General features: G+C 35.4%; 1 protein-coding gene across 2 annotated transcripts in view; it reads right to left on the reverse strand.

The window, feature by feature from the left end:
• Rab28 (RAB28, member RAS oncogene family) overlaps positions 1 to 21,047 on the reverse strand; it is a 65,895-nt gene that overhangs the window by 9,682 nt on the left and 35,166 nt on the right. For both annotated transcript variants that reach the window (XM_042674778.1, XM_042674779.1), the window contains exon 5: positions 2,984 to 3,087. In XM_042674778.1, coding sequence (XP_042530712.1) covers positions 2,984 to 3,087 — 104 coding nt within the window. The remainder of the gene's footprint in view (positions 1 to 2,983; positions 3,088 to 21,047) is intronic.

Genomic DNA, 21,047 nt, shown 5'->3' on the forward strand with positions numbered 1-21,047 from the left:
ACTGCATTTTATCCATTCAGGGTAAAGGAGCACTATACTGCATTCTAATTAAACAGAAATGTACAAATACTTTTCTATAAGCAGCATTCATACATGGTAAAAAGACTATGATTCCTGGAGCTCCAGTCCTGGCATTTACAGAAGTGTAACTTTTGCCTCACAAGTGTCCTACAATATTCCTAGTCCTATTCATAACTCCTTACTGAATATTTACCACAACTTTACTAATTTTTGAATTTTAATCAAAAAGAAATGTTTATTCCTAAAAGACTTATGTTATTTATATTTATATTATTTATATTATATTTATGTTATTTATATTTAACTTCACTGATTGTTTAGTTCAAGGAACTACAGAAAAACTAGTGTGGTGGTGTGGAGAGAAATGAAGATTATAAAAGAAGATGAGCCAAAAGATGCAGGACATACGAATCATATAGGATTATGAGGACTGTTGGGATGACTCTGAGTTTACTCTGAATGAATTAGAAGCCACTGAAGGGTAGCCTGAAGGAGATTTTTACAAAACCATCCTGGTAGAATACTACATGCTCATCACACAATAGCCTGTGAGCAAAATGAGAAACTATGGATGCTGAAGCAAAGTGATAGCCAGTGGGAATGATAGGAAAGTCACCAAGTTCCAGACCCATTTTCAAAGAAGAGTCAATAGGAGTTGGTGATGGATGGATGTTCACTAACAGAGAAAGGATTCCATTTTCTTGACCTGAGCAACTTGTAGAATAGATCTGCTATTTATTCAATTGAGGTATTTGAGAAGGGACTATAAATAGCCCAGTCCTGGATGTGTAGACACCCAAATAGACATGCTAAATTGGCAGTTGGGACTAGAGTTCAAGGAAGATGTGTGGAGAAAGTGCTAAAGGAGTTAAGTTTAGAAATGAGATGCCCCAGAACTAAGCACTATAGTATATAGTACATCATTTAGTGGGTGCAGAAACAAGAAGGGATCAGCCTAACATCGAATAGGGCGAAGTTGAAGGAAAACCAGATGCATTGTGCTAAAAGGTAGGTGGAAAAAAGTATTTGAAAGAGTGATGCATCAACTATTTTACATGTTGCTACCAAGGTAAGTAAGATGAGGATGAAAAAGCGAGTGCTAAAGTCAGTAAAAAAAAAAAAAAAAGTCATTGGTAACCTTGATAACAGCAGTCTGAATGATGTATTTGAGGCTGGAACTGTTTATGAGAAACCTGGAGGAAAGAAACTGGAGATAACTTTTCTAAAGCATTCATCTGAGAAGTGAAGAGAGGCAGAAGGCAGAGAATAGAAAAAGATGTGGAATGAAGAGTTTCTTTGACAGAGTAATTAGTAGACAAAGGGAAAAAAAGCCATCATGATGAGGGAGAAAAAGAATTTTGTAAAGCATCTGGATGCCAGCTGCTCATGCCAATAATCCTAGCTACTCTGAAGGCTGAGATCTAAGGATCCAGGTTGAAGCCAGCCCAAACGGAAAATTCTCCACTAAACTACTGAAAAAGCCAAACCTGGAGATGTGGTTCAAGTGGTAGTTTAGTGCAAAAAAATAAAGCTCAGGAATAGTACCCAGGCCCTGATTTCAAGCCCCCAGGACTAGCACGCGCGCGCGCGCGCACACACACGCGCACGCACACACACACACACACACACACACACACACACACACACACACACACACACACACACACACACACACACACACACACACTTAGTAAAGCAATATCCGAAATTAGAGAATTAGAACTAGCTAGGGGCACAGATCCCACAGAAACCACAAGGAAGATAGAGATATGGCAACAAATGTGGGGTGGGAAGAGGAACTCTACAATAGATAAGATGGAAGAACTAATAGAAGTTTTGTCTTTTTTAAGTGTCTTTTTTAAGATTTTTTTTTCTTTGTTGTTGTTTTTGTTTTCTTTTCCTTTTGTCTTGTTTATCTGTCTTTAGGAGGGTATGGGATACATAGAAAGGGTGGGACAAAAGGTGAACAAATACAGCAGTGATACTAGAAACTATGCTGAAAGTGATCTGGCCAAGTAGATTTCACAGACTGACAGAGGAAGAGAAAGAAAGGGAACTGAGGATACACACATGACAATAATTTTGCCTTACCATGAGATCTCAATTAGGAAGAGGATGAAATGAGGACATAGAACATTAAGGACTTCAAAAAAGATGTGGGGAAGAGTGTCACAATGCAATGGAATAAATTATACAGTAAAGGTGTAAATTAATTTAGCCTTCTTAGTGAAAATTTGGCAATATCTTTCCTGTTAAGGAATTCCTGATAGGGAATCTATTTGAAGAAAATAATCAAAATGTCAAAAGTGTACATGAAAATTTTACACTAAAATATGTTCAAAACTTAGAAACAACTTACCTAACAATAGGGACGGGACTAAATATATTTTGAACATAAAGGATTATTAAACCTACTTGAAAATGAGAAATATTCCCAGAGATAAAAATGTTTTTAAAATTACTTGTATATTATGATCTTACTTTTTATTTCAGGGATGACAGTGAGCCCTGAAATGTTACCTGCCTTGGTCACAAAACAGTGTCTACCACAACTTTCTAGCTGCATCTGCTGGACCCTGTTACCTGGCCTCCCTACGGCATATCTGGGCAATGGAGATAGTAAGAGACCAGTGCCATCTGCTGCAGGCCATAGCTCTAACATCTGTGAACACCAGGAAAGGGAGGCCATGAGGATTGCATGAGGCTCAGTGGTCATCTCTGGATGTTGTGATTATGGATGCTTTCTATTCTTTGTAAATCTCTGCATGTCTAAATTCCTTAAAATAGGAAAATTACCATAACTATAAAAGTAATATGACCATAATAAACATATTACTTCAAATCAAGATACTTTGCCTTCAATAAGAATGAATTTCTTTCAAGAGAAATATTTTTCTTAGGAATGTTACAAAATAAAAGTGAAACATCATTTATAATATGTAATATTTATTATTTTACTTACAGAGTCTCCTGTCTTAGCTGAGACAAAATGGCTACTAAAACCATTTTCTTGGCAAAATCGGAGATGTTTTTCAGGTTTTACTGTTCTCATATGCTCCAAATCAACTAGAAAACAGAAAATACAATATTAAACAAAACATTCCTAACATGCCTAAATTTGACTTACTTTCTAATATTATACTCCAATTTAGACATTAGGTATATAATATTAACTTCTTTACAGCTTCTTTACAAGCTAGGAATAATAATTATACATATCTTATCGTTTTTTTCAGAAACATTCCATGAATGATTAGCAAAAGCCAGCTTATAAATGCTCAAAAATTGAATTATCAGACTGGGCACTATGTTGCATGCCTGTAATTTCAGCTGCTCAGATAAATGTCTGGAGGATGGTGATTCAAGGCCAACCTGACAGAAAGTAAGCAAGATCCCATCTCAATCAGCAAGTGTGGTAGTTCACCTCTGTGATCCCAGCTATGTGCGAGACATAGATAGGAAAATCTTCATGTGTAAGACCAGTCCTGAGCAAAAAGGACAAGACCCTACCTAAAAATCAAGGAAAGCAATAAATAGTTAAGGGCACAGCTAAAGTGGTGGAGAGCTTAGCAAACGTGAGGCCTGGAGTACAAACTCTAGTAACCTCAATAAACAATAAAAGATGGTGCTACCACTATCTCTACAAATTTAGGCACATTGATGACCCTCAAAAAAAAAAAAAACTACTTAATACAAGCATTTAAATATGGTAATTAGGGCTGGGAAGCTGGCTCAGTGGTAGAGAGCTTGCCTTGCATGTATGAGGCCCTGGGTTCAATTCCTCAGCACCACATAAGCAGAAAAAGCCGGAAGTGGTGCTGTGGCTCAAGTGGTAGAGTGCTAGCCTTTATCTGAAGAGCTGAGGGTCAGCGTCCAGGCCCAGAGTTCAGGCCCCACGACCGGACCCCAAAAAAAAGAATACCTGACTTGAAACCAGCAGTGTTACTTTAACTGGGATATATTGCTAAATGATACATTCTAACTTTGAAATAAATTGAAGATAAGGTATACATAATCCAATCATATTTGTCTGAACCAATAATTGCTTTGATAATTAGATGTTCTTTAATATTTGTAATTTAACTATTATCATAAATACCTGATATTCTTCTAAAAAGATCAGCACTATATTGCATGATTTATTCATAATCATGGTTTAATTTTACAATGATACAGTCTCCATTTTGAGAGTAATGGGCCAATGTATTTCCTTGAACAGATGTGAGTACTTCAAAGCAGAGCACAGAATTCAGACCCAATGCTGGTTTTATACAGCAGTTAATTTATTTAAATGTGATCCTTTAGAAAACACTTTCCCTTTTTACAAGACTACAAACCCTATAAGGCTATTGAGTCAATGCTGTCAAATTATGAGGCAAATACATTCACAGGACTTAAGGACAACTAGACTCTTTGAGTAAATGAGGGAGAAAAAAAAAAAAACCTAAACTGATTTCCTGAAGAACGGACCCAACTGACTTGCAAAAGCTTGTATATCTGAAAATCTAGTAAGCCTACATAATAGTCATAATTGATGATCAATTTAAAATACTATTCTCATACTTCATAAAAGGTTTTATTTAAAATTATATTGGAAGTTTTTAGTGTGAAGACTCAAAAGATCTTTCTCTGGGAGCCCTATTTATATTGATTTACCTTGGAAAATAGGGAGTTGTGTTTTGTTTTCTGGCCACAAGTTGCTGTTCCTTAAATATCACTGAAACCTTACTTACAGGAATAGGACCTAAGATGTGCAGATGCCGTAGCAGCTACCTGTAGAAAACTAAAATACTAAGCTATTAGTACTGCCAATTATATATCTAGTTCATCATAATTTTGAAACTAGAATACTTCCCTAGTTTCATAAGAATAAGAACCAGCATGACACTATGGAAAATCCCCAGTGAAATTTCTATTCAGTTAAAAAGACAAGAAGTTGTGTTATAAAAGTCAGTTTACATTTGTCTCTTCTAATAGAAATGCCTATCACTGCTTAATCAAAGAAATATTTAGCAACAAGCATTTATTGAGTCAGACACTATAGTAAGCCATGAAACACAATATGAAAAATATCCAATCCATTCCCTCAAAAAGAGCTACTGTCAATATTTAGGGGGAGGGGTAAGGCCATTAAGATTTATAAAAATTATTTTAAGTAACTGACCCTCTCACAAATGAGATAATAGATATAAAAGAAAAGGCACAACACTTTCCTACAAAGCTATCCCCATGTATTAGGATCCAGTAAGCAACATTAAGAAGATTCTGCTACTATCTTAAGTGATCTAAATGTGTTCTCCCAAATTCTGTCAAAATGTATTTGCCCAGGTGATAATATCAAAAGGTGTGAGGACTTCGTAGGATGCAACTGAATCATGAGGCCTGAGTTTTTATGGATAAGATCAGAATTCTTATAAAAGGGTTTAAAGGAGTGGGTTTGGTCTTTTCTGACCTTCTGCCAGAAGAGAACATAGCAATCTAGGTGCCGTCTCGGAAGGAGAGATGGGGCCCTGATATTGATGTACCAGTGACCTGATCTTTCATTTCTCAGCCTCTAGAACTGTGAGAAATAAATTTCTATGTTTACAAATATACTCAGTTTCAGAGATTTTGTTACGTCAGTACTAATAGGACAGTTGAGTAATTCATCCTAAATAAGACAGATGAAAATGAAGATGTAATTTTAGTAAGACACTGGCAAAATCTTTTTCTTCTTCAACATTTAGGATCATTCTTAAAATTATTGCTAGTACATCTATCATACCAATAGTAACACCCTCACTGTTAAAATTTCCTTACCTTATTTAATCACATAATTTTTCTACATCTTACATTTTATTTTTGAACAAAGAATTAAAATTTGATATAAGAAAAGGAATCAGAAAAATAAAATTTAACTGTCATAACTTAAAGGTGACAATTAACATTTTGATGTACATCTTTTTAATGTCTAAACAGTAGAAAGATAACGGAATTAATATGTACAATTCATTTTAAACTTGTGTGTAACTATTTCAGAGGATATCCATTTTACTGCTCCATCCTTCATTCAACAAATATTTGGATGCCTATTATGGCAAGGCATTGTCCTGGGCAAAGAGATTAGGATTACAGAAGGCTAAGATGTGAGCATTATGGTTTGAAGCCAGCCCAAACAGAATGCTCCTCTATTAGCCAGCAGGAAAAAAACAAGATAGACTGTAGGTTTGGTTCAAATGGTAGAGTCCAGCTATGAGTGAAAAGCCAAACAAGAGCAAGAGGTCCTGAGTCCAAGCCCAGGAACTAGCATGTGCACTCCACAATAGGATACATTCACGAATTTGAAGAAGGACGTGAGGAACACAGAGAAGTCACTTGAAAGTACTCATTCTAGATTTAAGCTTGTTAAAGTATTATAATTTTATTCAAGCACACATTCTGCTGGAAGGTGCTGAGCAAGAAAGTCAAATCAGAGCCCTAAATTCAAGAACTAGCATGAAAAGTATCATTCTAAAGAATAACATAAGAAATTTTAATTATTTTAAAAATATAAGTTGTACATTTTTTATAATTTAGGTTTTCAGCAAGAAACAGATGCTAGCAAAAGCACATTGCAGGGCTTCATGGAATATTAAAATCCAGTAAGACTTTCTCAGAAATATAGCTAATATGTTACAGAATGTTAGGGTACCTTAGAGGTCTTTTAAATACTTGTGTAAACCTGGGTGGGGGGAACTGATCAATTTTACTAAAATGGGAAGAAATGCCAACTGAAAAAAATGTTTACCTTTAAATTAGCAGAAATGAAAAAAATGAGAATCTGTAGTAATGACAAAAGCTGGTAGTGGCTTTCTGAAAGACAATGTGGAAATATGTGTTTTAATCTTACAAACATTTTAGTCTGTGACCAAGTAACACACCTTCAAAGGGTTTAATGCAAAGAAAATACAGGATATATAATAAGAATTATAAATTAAGACCTTCAAAGAGTTGTTTGTAGAATAAAAAAATCCTAGAATCAATATAAATTTCTTGAAGTAGTTACACAGTTAAATTATATAACATTATATAACAATTATATAACATAATTCTCTGGGAAGTAAAAGTAATAGACTTAAAGACTATTAAGTGCAAAATGTATGAGGTGAAACATACAAGATGTTAAATTTAGAGTAGATAATTGTGCATACAGTAAGACTATAAGAATGATATGTATATGTACAATCCAATAAATACATAACAAAGATATTCACATTTTAAAATAATTTTTAAATTAAAACAGAAAGGAATCAGATAAAAAAAAACTGATAGCTTTTCTTTTGGTCTAGCATTTCAAGGATGTGTATATGGTGGGCAGACTAGAGAGAGAGTCTCCTTCTGGGAAACAGGGTAGTTTTATTTATTGTCTGGTATAATAAAGGTGATATCTCCTTCCAGAGCAAAGATGATGAATTATATACAAAAAGTCCCATATGAGAAATAACTTTTCTCAACTTCTCAACTGTTTGTATTAAAGCAAATGTAAAAGAAACTGGGGCTGGCTATACCCATGGTCCTTCAATTATTCATTGACTCATTTGGAGAGAAAGCAGGTCGTAATAGTAAAGAATGCACTTCCCCAATGGAGTCTAAGTACGTGTTCCCTTTCCTCCACCTCCTCTCCGGCACTTGTCCCTCCTCTTTCTCTGCTTCCTAAAATTCCCCTCTCTCCCTCATCCCTTGCTGGGAATTTAACTCAAAGCCTAGCTCTCGGTAAGCAAGTACTCCCAGCACTTAAGCCATGCTCCTAGCCCTTTTGTTTTGAGATTGCTAATTTGCCCATGGTTGGTTTCTAGCTGTGATAGTCCTCAGATTACAGATATGCAGTTCCACACTGGGCCTAGTATTTGTTATCTCTTCTCATAATAATAAAAATGTATTGCATTCCTGAAAAATGGTGGGAGTAGATTTCAATGTGCGTACACCATTAAACAAAGGTCAGGTAATGCATACAATAATTAGTTCCATTTAGCCATTCCACTACACATAGTTTGGTTGGTAGGTAGGTAGGTAGGTAGGTAGGTTGGTAGGTAGGTAGACAGATAAACAGACTGACAGATAGGTAGATAGACAAATATCAAAACGTAACATTACATGTGAGATATATATACATATAATATTTATCAATTAAAATAATCAGTAAAAATAGTTTTTAATTGAAAAAAAAGCACTCTCCTTAGTACAACTTCCTAGCTTTGATTCCCTCAACGGTTACTGTGAGACTTTGTACAAATCACTTAATCTCTTTTTCTGCTTTCTCAGATACAAAATGTAGACAATAGCAGTACTGATCTCATAGGCTAAAGGAGTAGATAGGATACCTACACAGCAAATACAGCAATATATAGGCACATCTAAGGCCTATGTGACACATATGTGACAGGCTCTCAGAATAGCTGTGCTGAATGTATCCACACATTCAGTCATAAACTATTTCCCTGGCATTTTTCAAGTGCTAAATGCTGGGACATGTGCACACATGTAAAAACATACTATTATGAAATTCTGGAACCAAAAGCTCTGAATAAGGTAAGGTAAGACAGGGGCAATGAAAAATGCCCACAACTACGTGGGAGTGACAGAAAATATCTCCCAGAAAATATGGTACTTCAACCAACTACTAAAGAGTGAGGAAAAATTATTCCGATGACCTTGAGGGTAGACAAGATGTACATGGTCTGCCAAGAGACTATGAACAAAAAGCATCTGAAAGAAACTGAGCTGGTGAGCTCAGCAAGGCCGAAGCAGGAAGGTTCTGTAAGAGATGCTAAACAGTTGATATTCGCGCAGGAAAACATTTACACAGCTACATTCTTCACCATCGTATTTCATATATTCCAGGTGAATTCAACTCAAATTTAGTTTTTCAAAAAAAAAAAGGCATCAGCTTTAATAATGATAACTTAATTCTTTTGACTAGAATTCTATTATGATAATTTTAAAAACTTTAAATAGCCATCCTTACTTTTTAAACTGAACTGTTACATAGCTGGCTATTTATATATTAGTACTTTGAGAGTATTAGTTAATAGCAATAAATTATAAAATGAGCCTATAATAACCATTATGGAAGAATATCAGATATGCTTTGCCTTTGAAGCATTAAAGTCCTTTACAAAGTACTTGCAGCTAAACATACCAGCTGTGAAGTTGTATAATGTTTAAAAATGATCCATCATGATTTGCCCAAACATGACAAGTAAAATCCCTCAATAATGTATTAAATTTGATTTACATGGAACTTAAAATGTATATATTTTGACTTTTAAAACATACACTAGTACTAATAAGCCAACTACATAACAACTTCATTTTTAAGTTCTATTTACTTACTGTCAGAATCTTCACTGAACCTACCTATGCCATGAAGACTCATGAAAAATACTGTTAAATGGAATTTTTTTTCTTTTTTTTGTCAGTCATAGGGCTTGAACTCTGGGCCTGAGCACTGTCCCTCAGCGATTCAGCTCAAGGCTAGCGCTCTACCACTTGAGCTACAGTGCCACTTTGGGTTTTTCTGGTGATTTATTCGAGATAAGAGTCTCACAGACTGCCCTGCCTGTGCTGGCTTTGAACCGAGATCCTCAGATCTCAGCCTCCTCCTGAATAGCTAGGATTACAGGCATGAGCCACCGGCACCCGGCTGGAATTTATTTTTTAAATTAAACATATGGCTGGGTGCTAGTGGCTCAGGCCTATAATCCAAGATATGCAAGAGGCTGAGACCTAAGGATCACGGTTTAAAGCCAGCCAGTGCAGGAAAGTCCCACAGACTCTTACCTCCAGTGAAGGAAAAGAAAGAAGAAAGAAGAAAGAAGGAAGGAGGAAGGAAGAGGAGGAGGAGGAGGGGAAGGGGAAGGGGAAGGGGAAGGGGAAGCAGAACAGGAAGAGGAAGAAGAGGAGGAAGAAGAAGATGATGAAGAAGAACAACAACTAAATATATAAAATGTATATAATCACAAACACCAATCTGACTAAATTATTTCAAATTCTAAAACACATTACTATAATCCCTATATTGTTTTTATAGTGGCTTGAGGCTTTATAATGATCATATTTTCTAAGTATGTCTAACTCAACATGCTATAAGAATATATTCTAGGGCTGGGAAGGTGGCTCAGTGGTAGAGCGCTCGCCTTGAGCTGAAGAGCTGAGGGACAGCGCCCAGGCCCAGAGTTCAGGCCCCAACACCAGACTAAAAAAAAAAAAAAAAAAGAATATATTCTATAAAGTATATGACTTTTCACTCCCATCAGAATGTTACTTCATGTTTCCAAAAAAGGAAAGTAGATGATGTTAATTAATTATAGAATTAATGTCTACTCTCTGTCCATGGAAAGAAAACATTGAAAATATTAACCATCTTGCTCCTTAGCCTCTATATAACAGCAGGAACTGAAATTCTTAGTGAAATGTTTGTATCTTAAAAGAAGTAAAAGCAAAATATAAATACAGCACTTGTATAGATTGTCACAGTAATTTTTAGGTTATCAAGGAAACATCTAGAGTGTTGATCTGGTTATACTCAATTCAAACAAACTACTTGTCACATTAACTACCTCCAGGAAGTTACTCCAAACACAAAATAAACTGTTTATGCCCCTACTCAGATAGATAACATGACAGATTGTTATTAGTTGAAGACAGATGAAATACATTAATTTGATTGTGAGCATGTGTTTAATTTTACCATGCCATGTACACTCTCTAATGCTGTCTTTCTATGATGACATAGTAAATCATGCCATATTAGAAGAATTGCTAATGTAAGAAAATAAAAAATTACCAAAACTTGACACTGACTGCAAATGCTTAAGCCAACTCTTACAAAACTAACTGCCTAAATATTACCACATTCCACAAACAGATAAAGGAAAAAGTGGTCATTAAAGAAATTATTTGAATTTCTAGTATACAGCTAGAGACTTCTGTGAAGTTTCACATTTGCCCTGCATACTAGTTTCCACATTTCTTTATGAAATGCCTCTTCCCTCCTCTTCCCACCTTCTACTAGGTTTAAGCTTTCAGCTCATTAATCTGTTCAAGGAGCTTCTATAATAAGGGCACTTACCATGTATGTTCCAAACATTCCTCTTAGATTATCCTTTAAAATATTTCATGATGTTTTTGAGAAACAGAAATTAATCTTATTTATCTTGTGATAAATATGTATATTATTGTTTCAACTATGTTTATTTGCTTTTATGTTACATGCAGCTAAAAACAAAAATAAGCAAATGAATGAAAAATAGGCACTCACAAAGTAATTGTTGAGTACAGAAAAGTGTTTTGAGTTTTTAAAATAAATTCAAAAACTGTCCAAAATAATATTTATTCCTTCATTTTTACAGGAATACAATACAAGAATGGAAATCAATAGTTTCACAAGATGATAACAATACATCTCATAAATAAGTTAAAACACAAAAAGAATACCCATAAATGATTGCATGTATATGAAATTCCAAAATGGTACAAATAAATATTAGAGGAGGCAAGTACCGGTTGTGAAGCAAAAAGAAAAGATCAGGAGAAAGGATAAAGTTACCTCTAGAAGAAGAGACTAGATAAAGGAAGGCACCAACCAGAACAGAGCTTCAGGGAGCTAGCACTTTCTATTTTCTGACCTGGGAATACTTCTTAAAAGTATACTTGTTTTTTTACATTTTCTCTATGTGTATCTCATTACATTAAAATTTTCTCCAAAAATTATGATAATACATGATATTCTTCTCTTAAAATCTAATTTCTCATTATGGTCATAAGAAAAGGTCACTGTTGCAAAAAACATTTGTAGTTTTCATTTGCCTGAAGACTGCTATTGGTCATACTCTTTTGGCCTACCTATATAGGTCATGAACATGAATCTTTCTTTCAACTACATATTACCTGATACTACTAAATCCTCATTTGCTCATTTCTTTGCTACTAAAAATGCTTCAACATTGGCCTAATCAATTTGCATTGTGTTCACATTTGTATAGTGACATACAAATCTACATACTAAGCCCTAAGAATTCTGAGCAGATAATAATTACCAAAATACCAACAGCAACCAAAACCAAGAGGAGAGAGAAAAAGGAGAATGTAAAAATTCCTATTATTTCCTCAGCTTGTGTAGTCTTGTTAGTTTTTTAAATCCCTCTGGTGACAACGTATAACACTTTTCTTATAAGCTCAACTGAAAACAGTAATGGAACAAAATGAGAGCATAGCACTATCTAGTAAATAACATTTTTTGTATTTGTGCCTGACTACAATTTTGCTGCTGTGTGCAACATTCATGTATAAATCTTTGTCCATCTACCAAAAGCTTAAAGAAACTGGAAAATTAATCATCTTTTCCCCTTATTTTAATTCATGTGCTGGGCATTTCCCATAAGAACTAATATTAGGCAATTTCACATTAGCATAGGTTTATTAGAAAAGTTCTATGTAACAGGTAGATATAATTAGGCCCAAGTTCACTTATACTACTCATACACAGGCTTGTACCCAAAAAAGTGCTCTTACCTAGAGATTAGTACATCTGACATCTTAAACAGAGCTACAGCAAAAATTGACTTGCTTATACAATTGTAGCCTTCAAATTAAACTTTTCTCCTATTTACCAGTTACCAACAATAGCTGTATATTAGATCTACTAGGAAAGGGAAAAATGATAGAACATAAAACAAAATTTCTTCAATAGCAATAGAATCAAGATGCATTTTTTCAAAAACTGCTTTGTTGAATGGAAACTCCTTAAGATATAAAGATATACATATACTTAAAGATATTAAAGATATATATTGAAAAAATAACAAATACAAAGCACTACACTGTTTTGTAGGCATGTTATATATTTAATTATGTACTACAACAATCATTTGACAAATGAGAAAACAGAGGTGCAGAGGACACAAATGACTATGTAAACCCACAGACCTATTAAGTCACAGAGCCAGAGCTCAATCCCTAATCCGTGCTCCTCCAGAGACTTCTTATTTGTTTGGGTGGCACTAGGGTCTGAATTCAGGGCCTTGGACTTGATAATTAGGCACCTACCACCTGATCTGTAGCCCAGTGCTTTCTGTTTTACTTATGCTTCAAATAGGGTTAAGGTTGTGCTGCCCACTGCACCATTGCTTGAATTACTCCTCTGCTAAAACAAACAAACATAGTGACTTGCTAGAGTTGGTATGGTTCTCAGCAATTCCTGCCACGCACCCTATGGTCCAGGTGTGATAAAATATCGAGAGTTCCTCTTATAATACAAACTATCTCCCAACTTCTGAAGCTGAACATTTATTCATTCTTGTACTTCTTTCTAAACTTCCCTTTCTCACTCCTCCTTTTTTGTTTATTTGTTTTGTACCAGTACTGAGCCTGGTCACTGACTTGCTCAAAACTGGTGCTCTACCATTTCAGCCACAGCTCCACCTTTGGCTTTTATTGAAGATAGGAGTCTCATAGATATTCCTGCTTCCAACCTCCAGCTATTCAGTGTTAAGTGAGATCATCAGATCATCAGATCTCACTCTTCTGAGCAGCTAGCATTACAATGTGAACCACTGGTGTCCAACTTCATGCCTCATCAGACACTCCTAAACATCCCTTAAAATTTTCTTTATTGTCACTGTTCAATCTCTCCTGAGCACTTTCTCTGTAAAGCTCTCTTTGCAGAAAGTTTATCACTCAAAGATAATACTATGATAGTGGCTCTCCTACTTCTAAGCTTGGTACACAGAAGATTGAATGTATATAACTGTACTCATAAACTGCTCTTTTCAATGGCAATTCCAACTCCTTCGTACACCTACTTAAATAATAAAAGTAAGTAAAATAAGAACATTGAATGTGTGCAATTGTTTATAATTAACAGCCAAATTCTAACATTTAAAATAATGAAAATGCACTTTAATAAAATTATTTTTTTAATTTCAATAAAGCTATGGTCATTTTTTAATTACAAAACATCCTTAGATTTTAATATTTAACAGTAAAGTAACCGACTAAAAAGATGATGCTAGACCAATACAGCAATAATCCAAGGACCAAGTAAACAATAAGACAATTGTCCAAAAAAGGTTTTCTCTGAAAAAAAGTAATGGATCTACTTAGGAGAAGCACAGAGATAATTCCAAGTAGAAAGAATCTCTTCATAAAAAAAGAAAAATCCACACTGGAATGACCTAAGACTAAACACAAAATGTAATCAATTTTCACTAATTTTTATTTTAAAAAAATAGAATGGTGATCAGTAAATTTAGTACTTAAAAAAGAAAAAAATCTTAAAAAAAAACAGGAAATTTTAATTTCAAGCCTTAAAAATATTCTCCACTGAAAAGCATTCAGTTCATGGGAACAATGTATTAGCATATCAAATTATAACTCTATGGATATAAATGGCAGTGGTGGGAAGAAGCTGGAACAAGGAAGAAAACAAAATTATACCAATCATCTTTGGTACTCAGCTCTAAACCTCAGGACCCAAAATAAGAAGTTCAGTTGATAAGTTTTATCATGATAACCTGTTTTTTGCTCATTTTCAGATACTTGCCATTCTGTGACTAAAGTAGTTACCTTCAAAAACAATATGCTTTTTGGTTAAACTGATATTACAGAAAAGTCTGAAATAGGATTTGAGATTTACTCTTTTTTCAAGCAGAACTAACAAATTTTATTTTAAAAAGTTCAGATCTGTTAAGGATATTCTTTTTTATTTTTGTTACGGTGATGTACAGAGGAGTTACAGTTACGTATGTACGGCAGTGAGTACCGTTCTTGTCAAACATCATTACCCCCCCCTTGTTCTTCTCCACTCTCCCTTCCCCACACTGCCCCCTCCCAAGGTGTAAAGTTCATTTACTGTAGCTATGGAGATGGGAGGGAAAGGATGGGAGGGGGGAAACAAAGGAGGAGGCAACAATGCTTGATAAGAAATGTACTCATTACCTTGCCCATGTAATTGTACAATATTTTCACAATAAAAAAACTTATTTAAAAAAATAAAACTCCAAATTCAGGTATTCATTTTCAAAAGATTCAATGTTTTTGTGCTGAGTATCTCTATCTGTTAACAAGAATTTAAATTCATATTTGGAAAGTAACTGGCCTGTGCATAAAGACTGAAAATGTCCTGACTTAGAAAACACACAGCCAAAATCTCACTCCAAGAATATCTGACTTGTGGGGCTGGGAAGGTGGCTTAGTGGTAGAGCGCTTGCCTTGCATGCCTGAGGCCCTGGGTTCGATTCCTCAACACCACATAAGCAAAAAGAAAAAAGCCGGAAGTGGCGCTGTGGCTCAAGTAGTAGAGCGCTAGCCTTGAGCTGAAGAGCTGAGGGCCAGCGCCCAGGCCCAGAGTTCAGGCCCCACGACCGGACCCAAAAAAAAAACGAATATCTGACTTGAAACCAGCAGTGTTACTCTGGGATATATTGCTAAATGACACATTCTAACTTTGAAATAAATTCAAATTTATTTAAAGTAAAACCCCAGAAACACATCTGTGATGTGATATGAGTAATGAAACTGAAAAAATACACTAATGAATTTAAACCTAAAAGAAGCAAAAAAAAAAAAAAAAAAAACCATAGGGCACTGGTGGCTCACACTGTGGTAATCCTAGTTTCTCAAGAAGTATGTGATGATTGAGGTTCAAAGCTAGCCTGGGCAGAAAAATCTATGAGATTCTATCTTCAATTAACCAGCAAAAAAGCCAGACTGGGAGGTATGGCTCAAGTGGTAGAATGCTACCTGAGAGCACATACAAAATCTACGTGACAAGTACACAGTATGGTGGTGACTCCGGAGCCTGGGAGGTGTCTCTCAATTCTAAATTCACCAGTCAGTTTCCCGAAAATGTACCTGGAAGAAAATCACATCTTTGGCAAAAAGAAAGAAAAGAAAAGAAAGATGATAGATGACAGATCCGTTGTCACAGAAGACGAGAAAGTTGGAACCAAGACTAAGAATTTGTAAGGGTTCTAGGAATTTAAAAAAAAAAAAAAAAAAAACAGGCCTAAAAGGATATCAGTTTGAAATCAGCTTGAGCGCTATAGCAAGACTCTTGTCTCCAAAACAATAAATAAATAAAAACATACACATTTAATCCCTATCAGGCAATAAAAAAAAATCAAGAACCTTGTCCATTATATGAAGAATCAAAGAAAAACAAACAAGAAAACAAACATTCTCATTTTCCACTGAATGAGAACAGATTTATAGTAGGGCTGTCATAACAAAGCATTACCAACTGAACAGCTGAAAAGAACAAAAATTTATTTTCATATAGTTTCAGAGACTAGAATTTAGAAACAAGGTGCTAATCGGGCCTTCCTTCTTCCTACTTATATGTGTTTACAAACAAGCCTTGCATTCCCTGGCTCTAAGCTGCAACACTCCAACCTCTGGCCCATCTTCCCAGGTATCTCCACCTCTGTGGAGAGGGCCACCCTCAACAACTATGACTTCAACTTCAGCTGGTGATGGCAGTAGAGACCTACTTCCACATTCACATGCACAGGAACTGGAGGTTAGGGTTTCAGCAGATGTTTTGTGGAGTCAGAAGTCAACCTCCAAAAAAGCTTATGCTTCCTATTTCATTGAGAAACTAGGAAGTCAAGACCTTACACTTACCTTCTGTAGGTATATACAAATACAATCTACACACAAAACATAATACTGCTATGTATTAGTAGTTATTATTGTCTTTCCAAGTTTATCTTCAAATCTTGTCTTTTCCTTATAAAAAATAACTGGAGAATCTGATAAATACATTTTTTTTTCTCTCTTTAAGAGCTTTTTTAGGAGTTGAGGATCGAACCCAGGGTCCCAGGAATGCTAGGTAAATGCTCTACCACTGTTAGTACCAACCTGTATATATTTTTCTCCTATGAAGATTCAAATAGCACAAGCTGAAAAGTTGTTGGAATAACCTGGAAATACACCATGATTACAATGTGAGCTATACTCAATTTTTGGAAACAAAACCTCCTTTTACAGTTAAAAAGCATAGTTTCTGAAAATGGTTTAAATTCCATTGATAGACATAAAATAATTCTGATACTCAATCTCAATTGTGAAAGCTGTTGTGCTATGGCCATGAATTTTCATCTCAAGTTTATTTTGCTATGTAGACATGTGTCTAATAAAAAAAAGATGCTGCATAAACCATCATTTGAGTTTGAATGTGCTTCTGTTTTAGGCTGAGGCATAAATGTTATTTCTGGCTGTGTCCTTCATATTTAGTTCCTCTTACAACAAATGGAAAGCTCTTAATTGTACCTAAGGGAATAGTTAATCCACAGTGGACATGTGGTGGACAAAAGCTAAGTATAGTAAATGAAATAAAATTATAAATGGTAAACATATGATTGCCTACAAAATCTGGCAGCTATGAAAGATAAAAGTATTTGAGATTGATCCATTTTGTGTGAAGCATAATTCTTTTTTGGCATGTTGATATCATATGTATATATATAAAAATTTTATTAAAAGATGTGCCCTTAAGTTACACTTGAAACCTCTCTCTCTTTTTTTTAACTGTAGTTAAGGCTCAAAATGTGACTCTGAGGCCAACAATAGAAATGATCTCACATTTGTGGAAAGTGACTGCTCTTTTGATTGGGGGCAGTTAATTAGCATTAACCCGGAACGGCTCTTGGACTTTCTGGATTTGAGCATTATATATGGCTGCACTGCTCCAGCAAAAGGTTAAGTATTAATGGAAAATGGTCACAGCCCTTTTACTTAAAGAAAACATGTTACTTGTAAGTTTTCTTTTGATTTTACTTTTACAGTTACATTGAATGTCTTCATTCATTTAGCCATCCATAAAGCAAATATTGTTGCACATGCAATGGATAATAAGTCTTTTTAAGACTACTTGTGTGGTACGTCACAGACCATTAACTACAAGTAACCACCTGACTTGAGGGGAGCCTGGAAGCATCATTATAGTGAAGTAAGCTTCTATTTAGGTATCATTGTAACACACTGATTTATAGAAATGTCAGATTGCTACTGTGAAAATATGTTCTCATTATCATTTAGGGAATGGTAGCGATTAACTGCTGTAGACTGTAAAAGAGATATATTGCTAACAATAGAAAAATAAGAATACTATTGTGGTCTGCATTTTGTCCACTGATTACTTTTAAAGAATTATTAGATAATTCATTAAGCTAAATTAGGTCATTTTTTAGAATGCTTTTTATATATGTATTAAAGGCATATTCTAAGTTTTCCATCATTTAAAGTATCTTTAAGCAGTATAAAAAAGGAACATCGAACACAAGCAGCGGGACAATGGTGGCTCCCGCCTGTAGTGCTAGCTACTCAGGAGGCTGAGCTCTGAGGATCCTTTGAAGCCAGCCTGGGCAGGAAAGTCCATGAGACTCTTACCTCCAATTAACCACCAGAAAACCAAACTGGTTCTGTGGTTCCAAGTGGTTGAGAGCTAGCCTTGTTCAAACAAGAGCTCAGGGACAGAGACCAGGCCCAGAGTTCAAGCCCCACAACCAGAAGAAGAAAAAAAAGAATCAATGCATAAAGCACTAAATTCTGTGAGTGCATGAATGTACTTCATGAATCTTGCCTTCAAAAAACTCAGTCCTATTGAGGAAGCTTATAACGTGACACATTCACAGATCTAGAGTCCTTTTTATACATCTTTATCTCCAAAGAACTCATTCTAGAGTTTCCTAAAATAGGAGTTCCACCTTTGGTATTTTGGTGGTGTTTTCATGTTACTAGCAGGTTAGAAAACCTAAACAAATGAAAAATATTACAGCCTATGTCATTTTGCTAGGACACTCTAGCAAAGTACATTAGATTAAGTGGTTTAAGCAATATAAATGTATTTCCACACAGTTCCAAGATCAGTGTTCAGGTAGTGGGGTTGGTTTCCTTGTGAGGCCTCTCTGGCCTCAGATGACTAGCTTCTACCTTTGTCCTCATGTTGTCATTCTACCATGCATATCTGTATCCTAATTTCTTACAAGGACATGAGCATGATTGAGCATCCCTTCAAATGACTTCATTTTACCCTAATTTCCTCTTTAAAGCCTCATCTTCAAATATATTCACCTTTAAAAGTACTAGGTAGGGCTGAGAAGGTGGCTCAGTGGTAGAGTGCTTGCCTTGCATGCATAAGGCCCTGGGTTCAATTCTTCAGCACCACATAAGCAGAAAAATCCAGAAATGGCACTGTGGCTCATGTGGTAGAGCACTAGCCTTGAGCTGAAGAGCTGAGGGACAGCACCCAGGCCCAGAGTTCAAGTCCCACAACTGGCAAAAAAAAAAAAAAAGAAAGAAAGAAAGAAAAAAATAAGTACTAGGTGTAAGTATGTCAACATATGAACTGGGGTAGGGGAAGTGTGTAGAACAAAACTCAGATCTTAACAGAGCCACTGTAATTTAATATATTATAAATAAATCTCCCTGGATACTGGTGGCTCATGCCTGCATTCCTAGCTACACAGGAGGCTGAGATCTAAGGATCCTAGTTTGAAGCCAGCCTGGGAAGGAAAGCCCATGAGACGCTTATCTCCAATTAACCACCAAAAAAAACAGAAGTAGAGTCATGGCTCAAAGTGCTGCTAGCCTTGAGGACAAAAGCTCGAGGACAGTGTCCAGGATCTGAGTTCAAGCCCGTGACAAGAAAGCAAGAAAGCAAAAAAGTAAGCAAGGAAGCAAGCAAGCAAACAAGCAAGAAAGAAAGATGAGTTCTATGTTGCTTTGTATGTCCCTCCCCCATGGTATAACCCCTACTCTACTTTTACTGTGTTTGATGTTGGTATAATTTGTGGAGGGGAAGGGCAAAAACAAATCGTTTAGCTAGGGACACAGGTGGACCCATTGCAAAAATGAGATATACAAGTCGTTATGTCGAAAAACGAACTTTACAACTTTGGTGGGGAAGGGAGGATGAGGTGGGGGGAGATGGGGGGAAGATGGGAAGGGGAAACAAAGGAGGAGGCAACAATGCTTGATAAGAAATGTACTCGTTATCTTGCCCATGTAATTTTAACTCCTCTGTACGGTATTCTCACAACAAAAAAAAAAAATTAAAATTAAAATTTTTAAAAAGAGATTCCATAGAATCATAGAATAAATCTTCTAACTTATTATTCACTAATGAGGAAACCAAAATTGGAGTCCTTTGAGAGTATGAAAAATAAAAGTTTACCTGAACTTTAAATATTTATCATATAAAAATATAAACTTCATGTGATTAGCCATATTAAATATTTAAGTACCTTTTTTACTATCAGTAGGATAAAATGCATACAGCATGCAAATTAAGAAAACATCTAAACAAGGTGACCCCCCCTTAAAAAAAAACAAAGCCAAAAGAAAAGCGAATGTGTGACTTACAGAAATACTTCATACAATGTTTAGAAGCAGATTTTATATGATAAATCTATCCCCCCGTTTTTTTTTTAACTGAATATTGTAGGTTTAATTACAAAATCTTGGTTATTTTAGTGCTTCGTGAAACAATGTGTTTCTTCTAATACTTTTTCTCAAATCTAATTTAAAGAAAAATCACCTTTTTGAAAGATAACAGCACAAAGTTAGTCAAGAAGCAATTTGCCACACAAAAAAAGTAGCAGTATCTTATTATCCTTAAGTAGTTGGGGTTTCAGTACAACATGTCAGTTTATGACTACAATGTATCTTGATCAACATTATCCCTTTTACCATTCCCCCCATTTCTCCCAGTCCAACCCATCCCCTCAACTTTCCTAGTTCCATTTTCACCTATGTGCATAGAATATTATAACTGCATGTACCCACTCTTCCTGTCTATTCCCTTCCCCTTGACCCCCACCCCCACCTCCTCAAGTTCCAGCTTCTTGGTATTCATTTTGTTAGACAGTTGTTCAAAGCAGTTTCACCACTGGAATTTTCCTGTGTATACCATAGTTTAAGTAATATGTTTATGTGTGTCTACGCATATGACCTTGTATATGTTTACATGTACATTTAGAAATTAGATTTCCACATGTACAAGGAAA

Source organism: Dipodomys spectabilis, unplaced genomic scaffold, assembly GCF_019054845.1.
Source record: "Dipodomys spectabilis isolate Male_0828 unplaced genomic scaffold, ASM1905484v1 ptg000021l, whole genome shotgun sequence".
NCBI lineage: Eukaryota > Metazoa > Chordata > Mammalia > Rodentia > Heteromyidae > Dipodomys > Dipodomys spectabilis.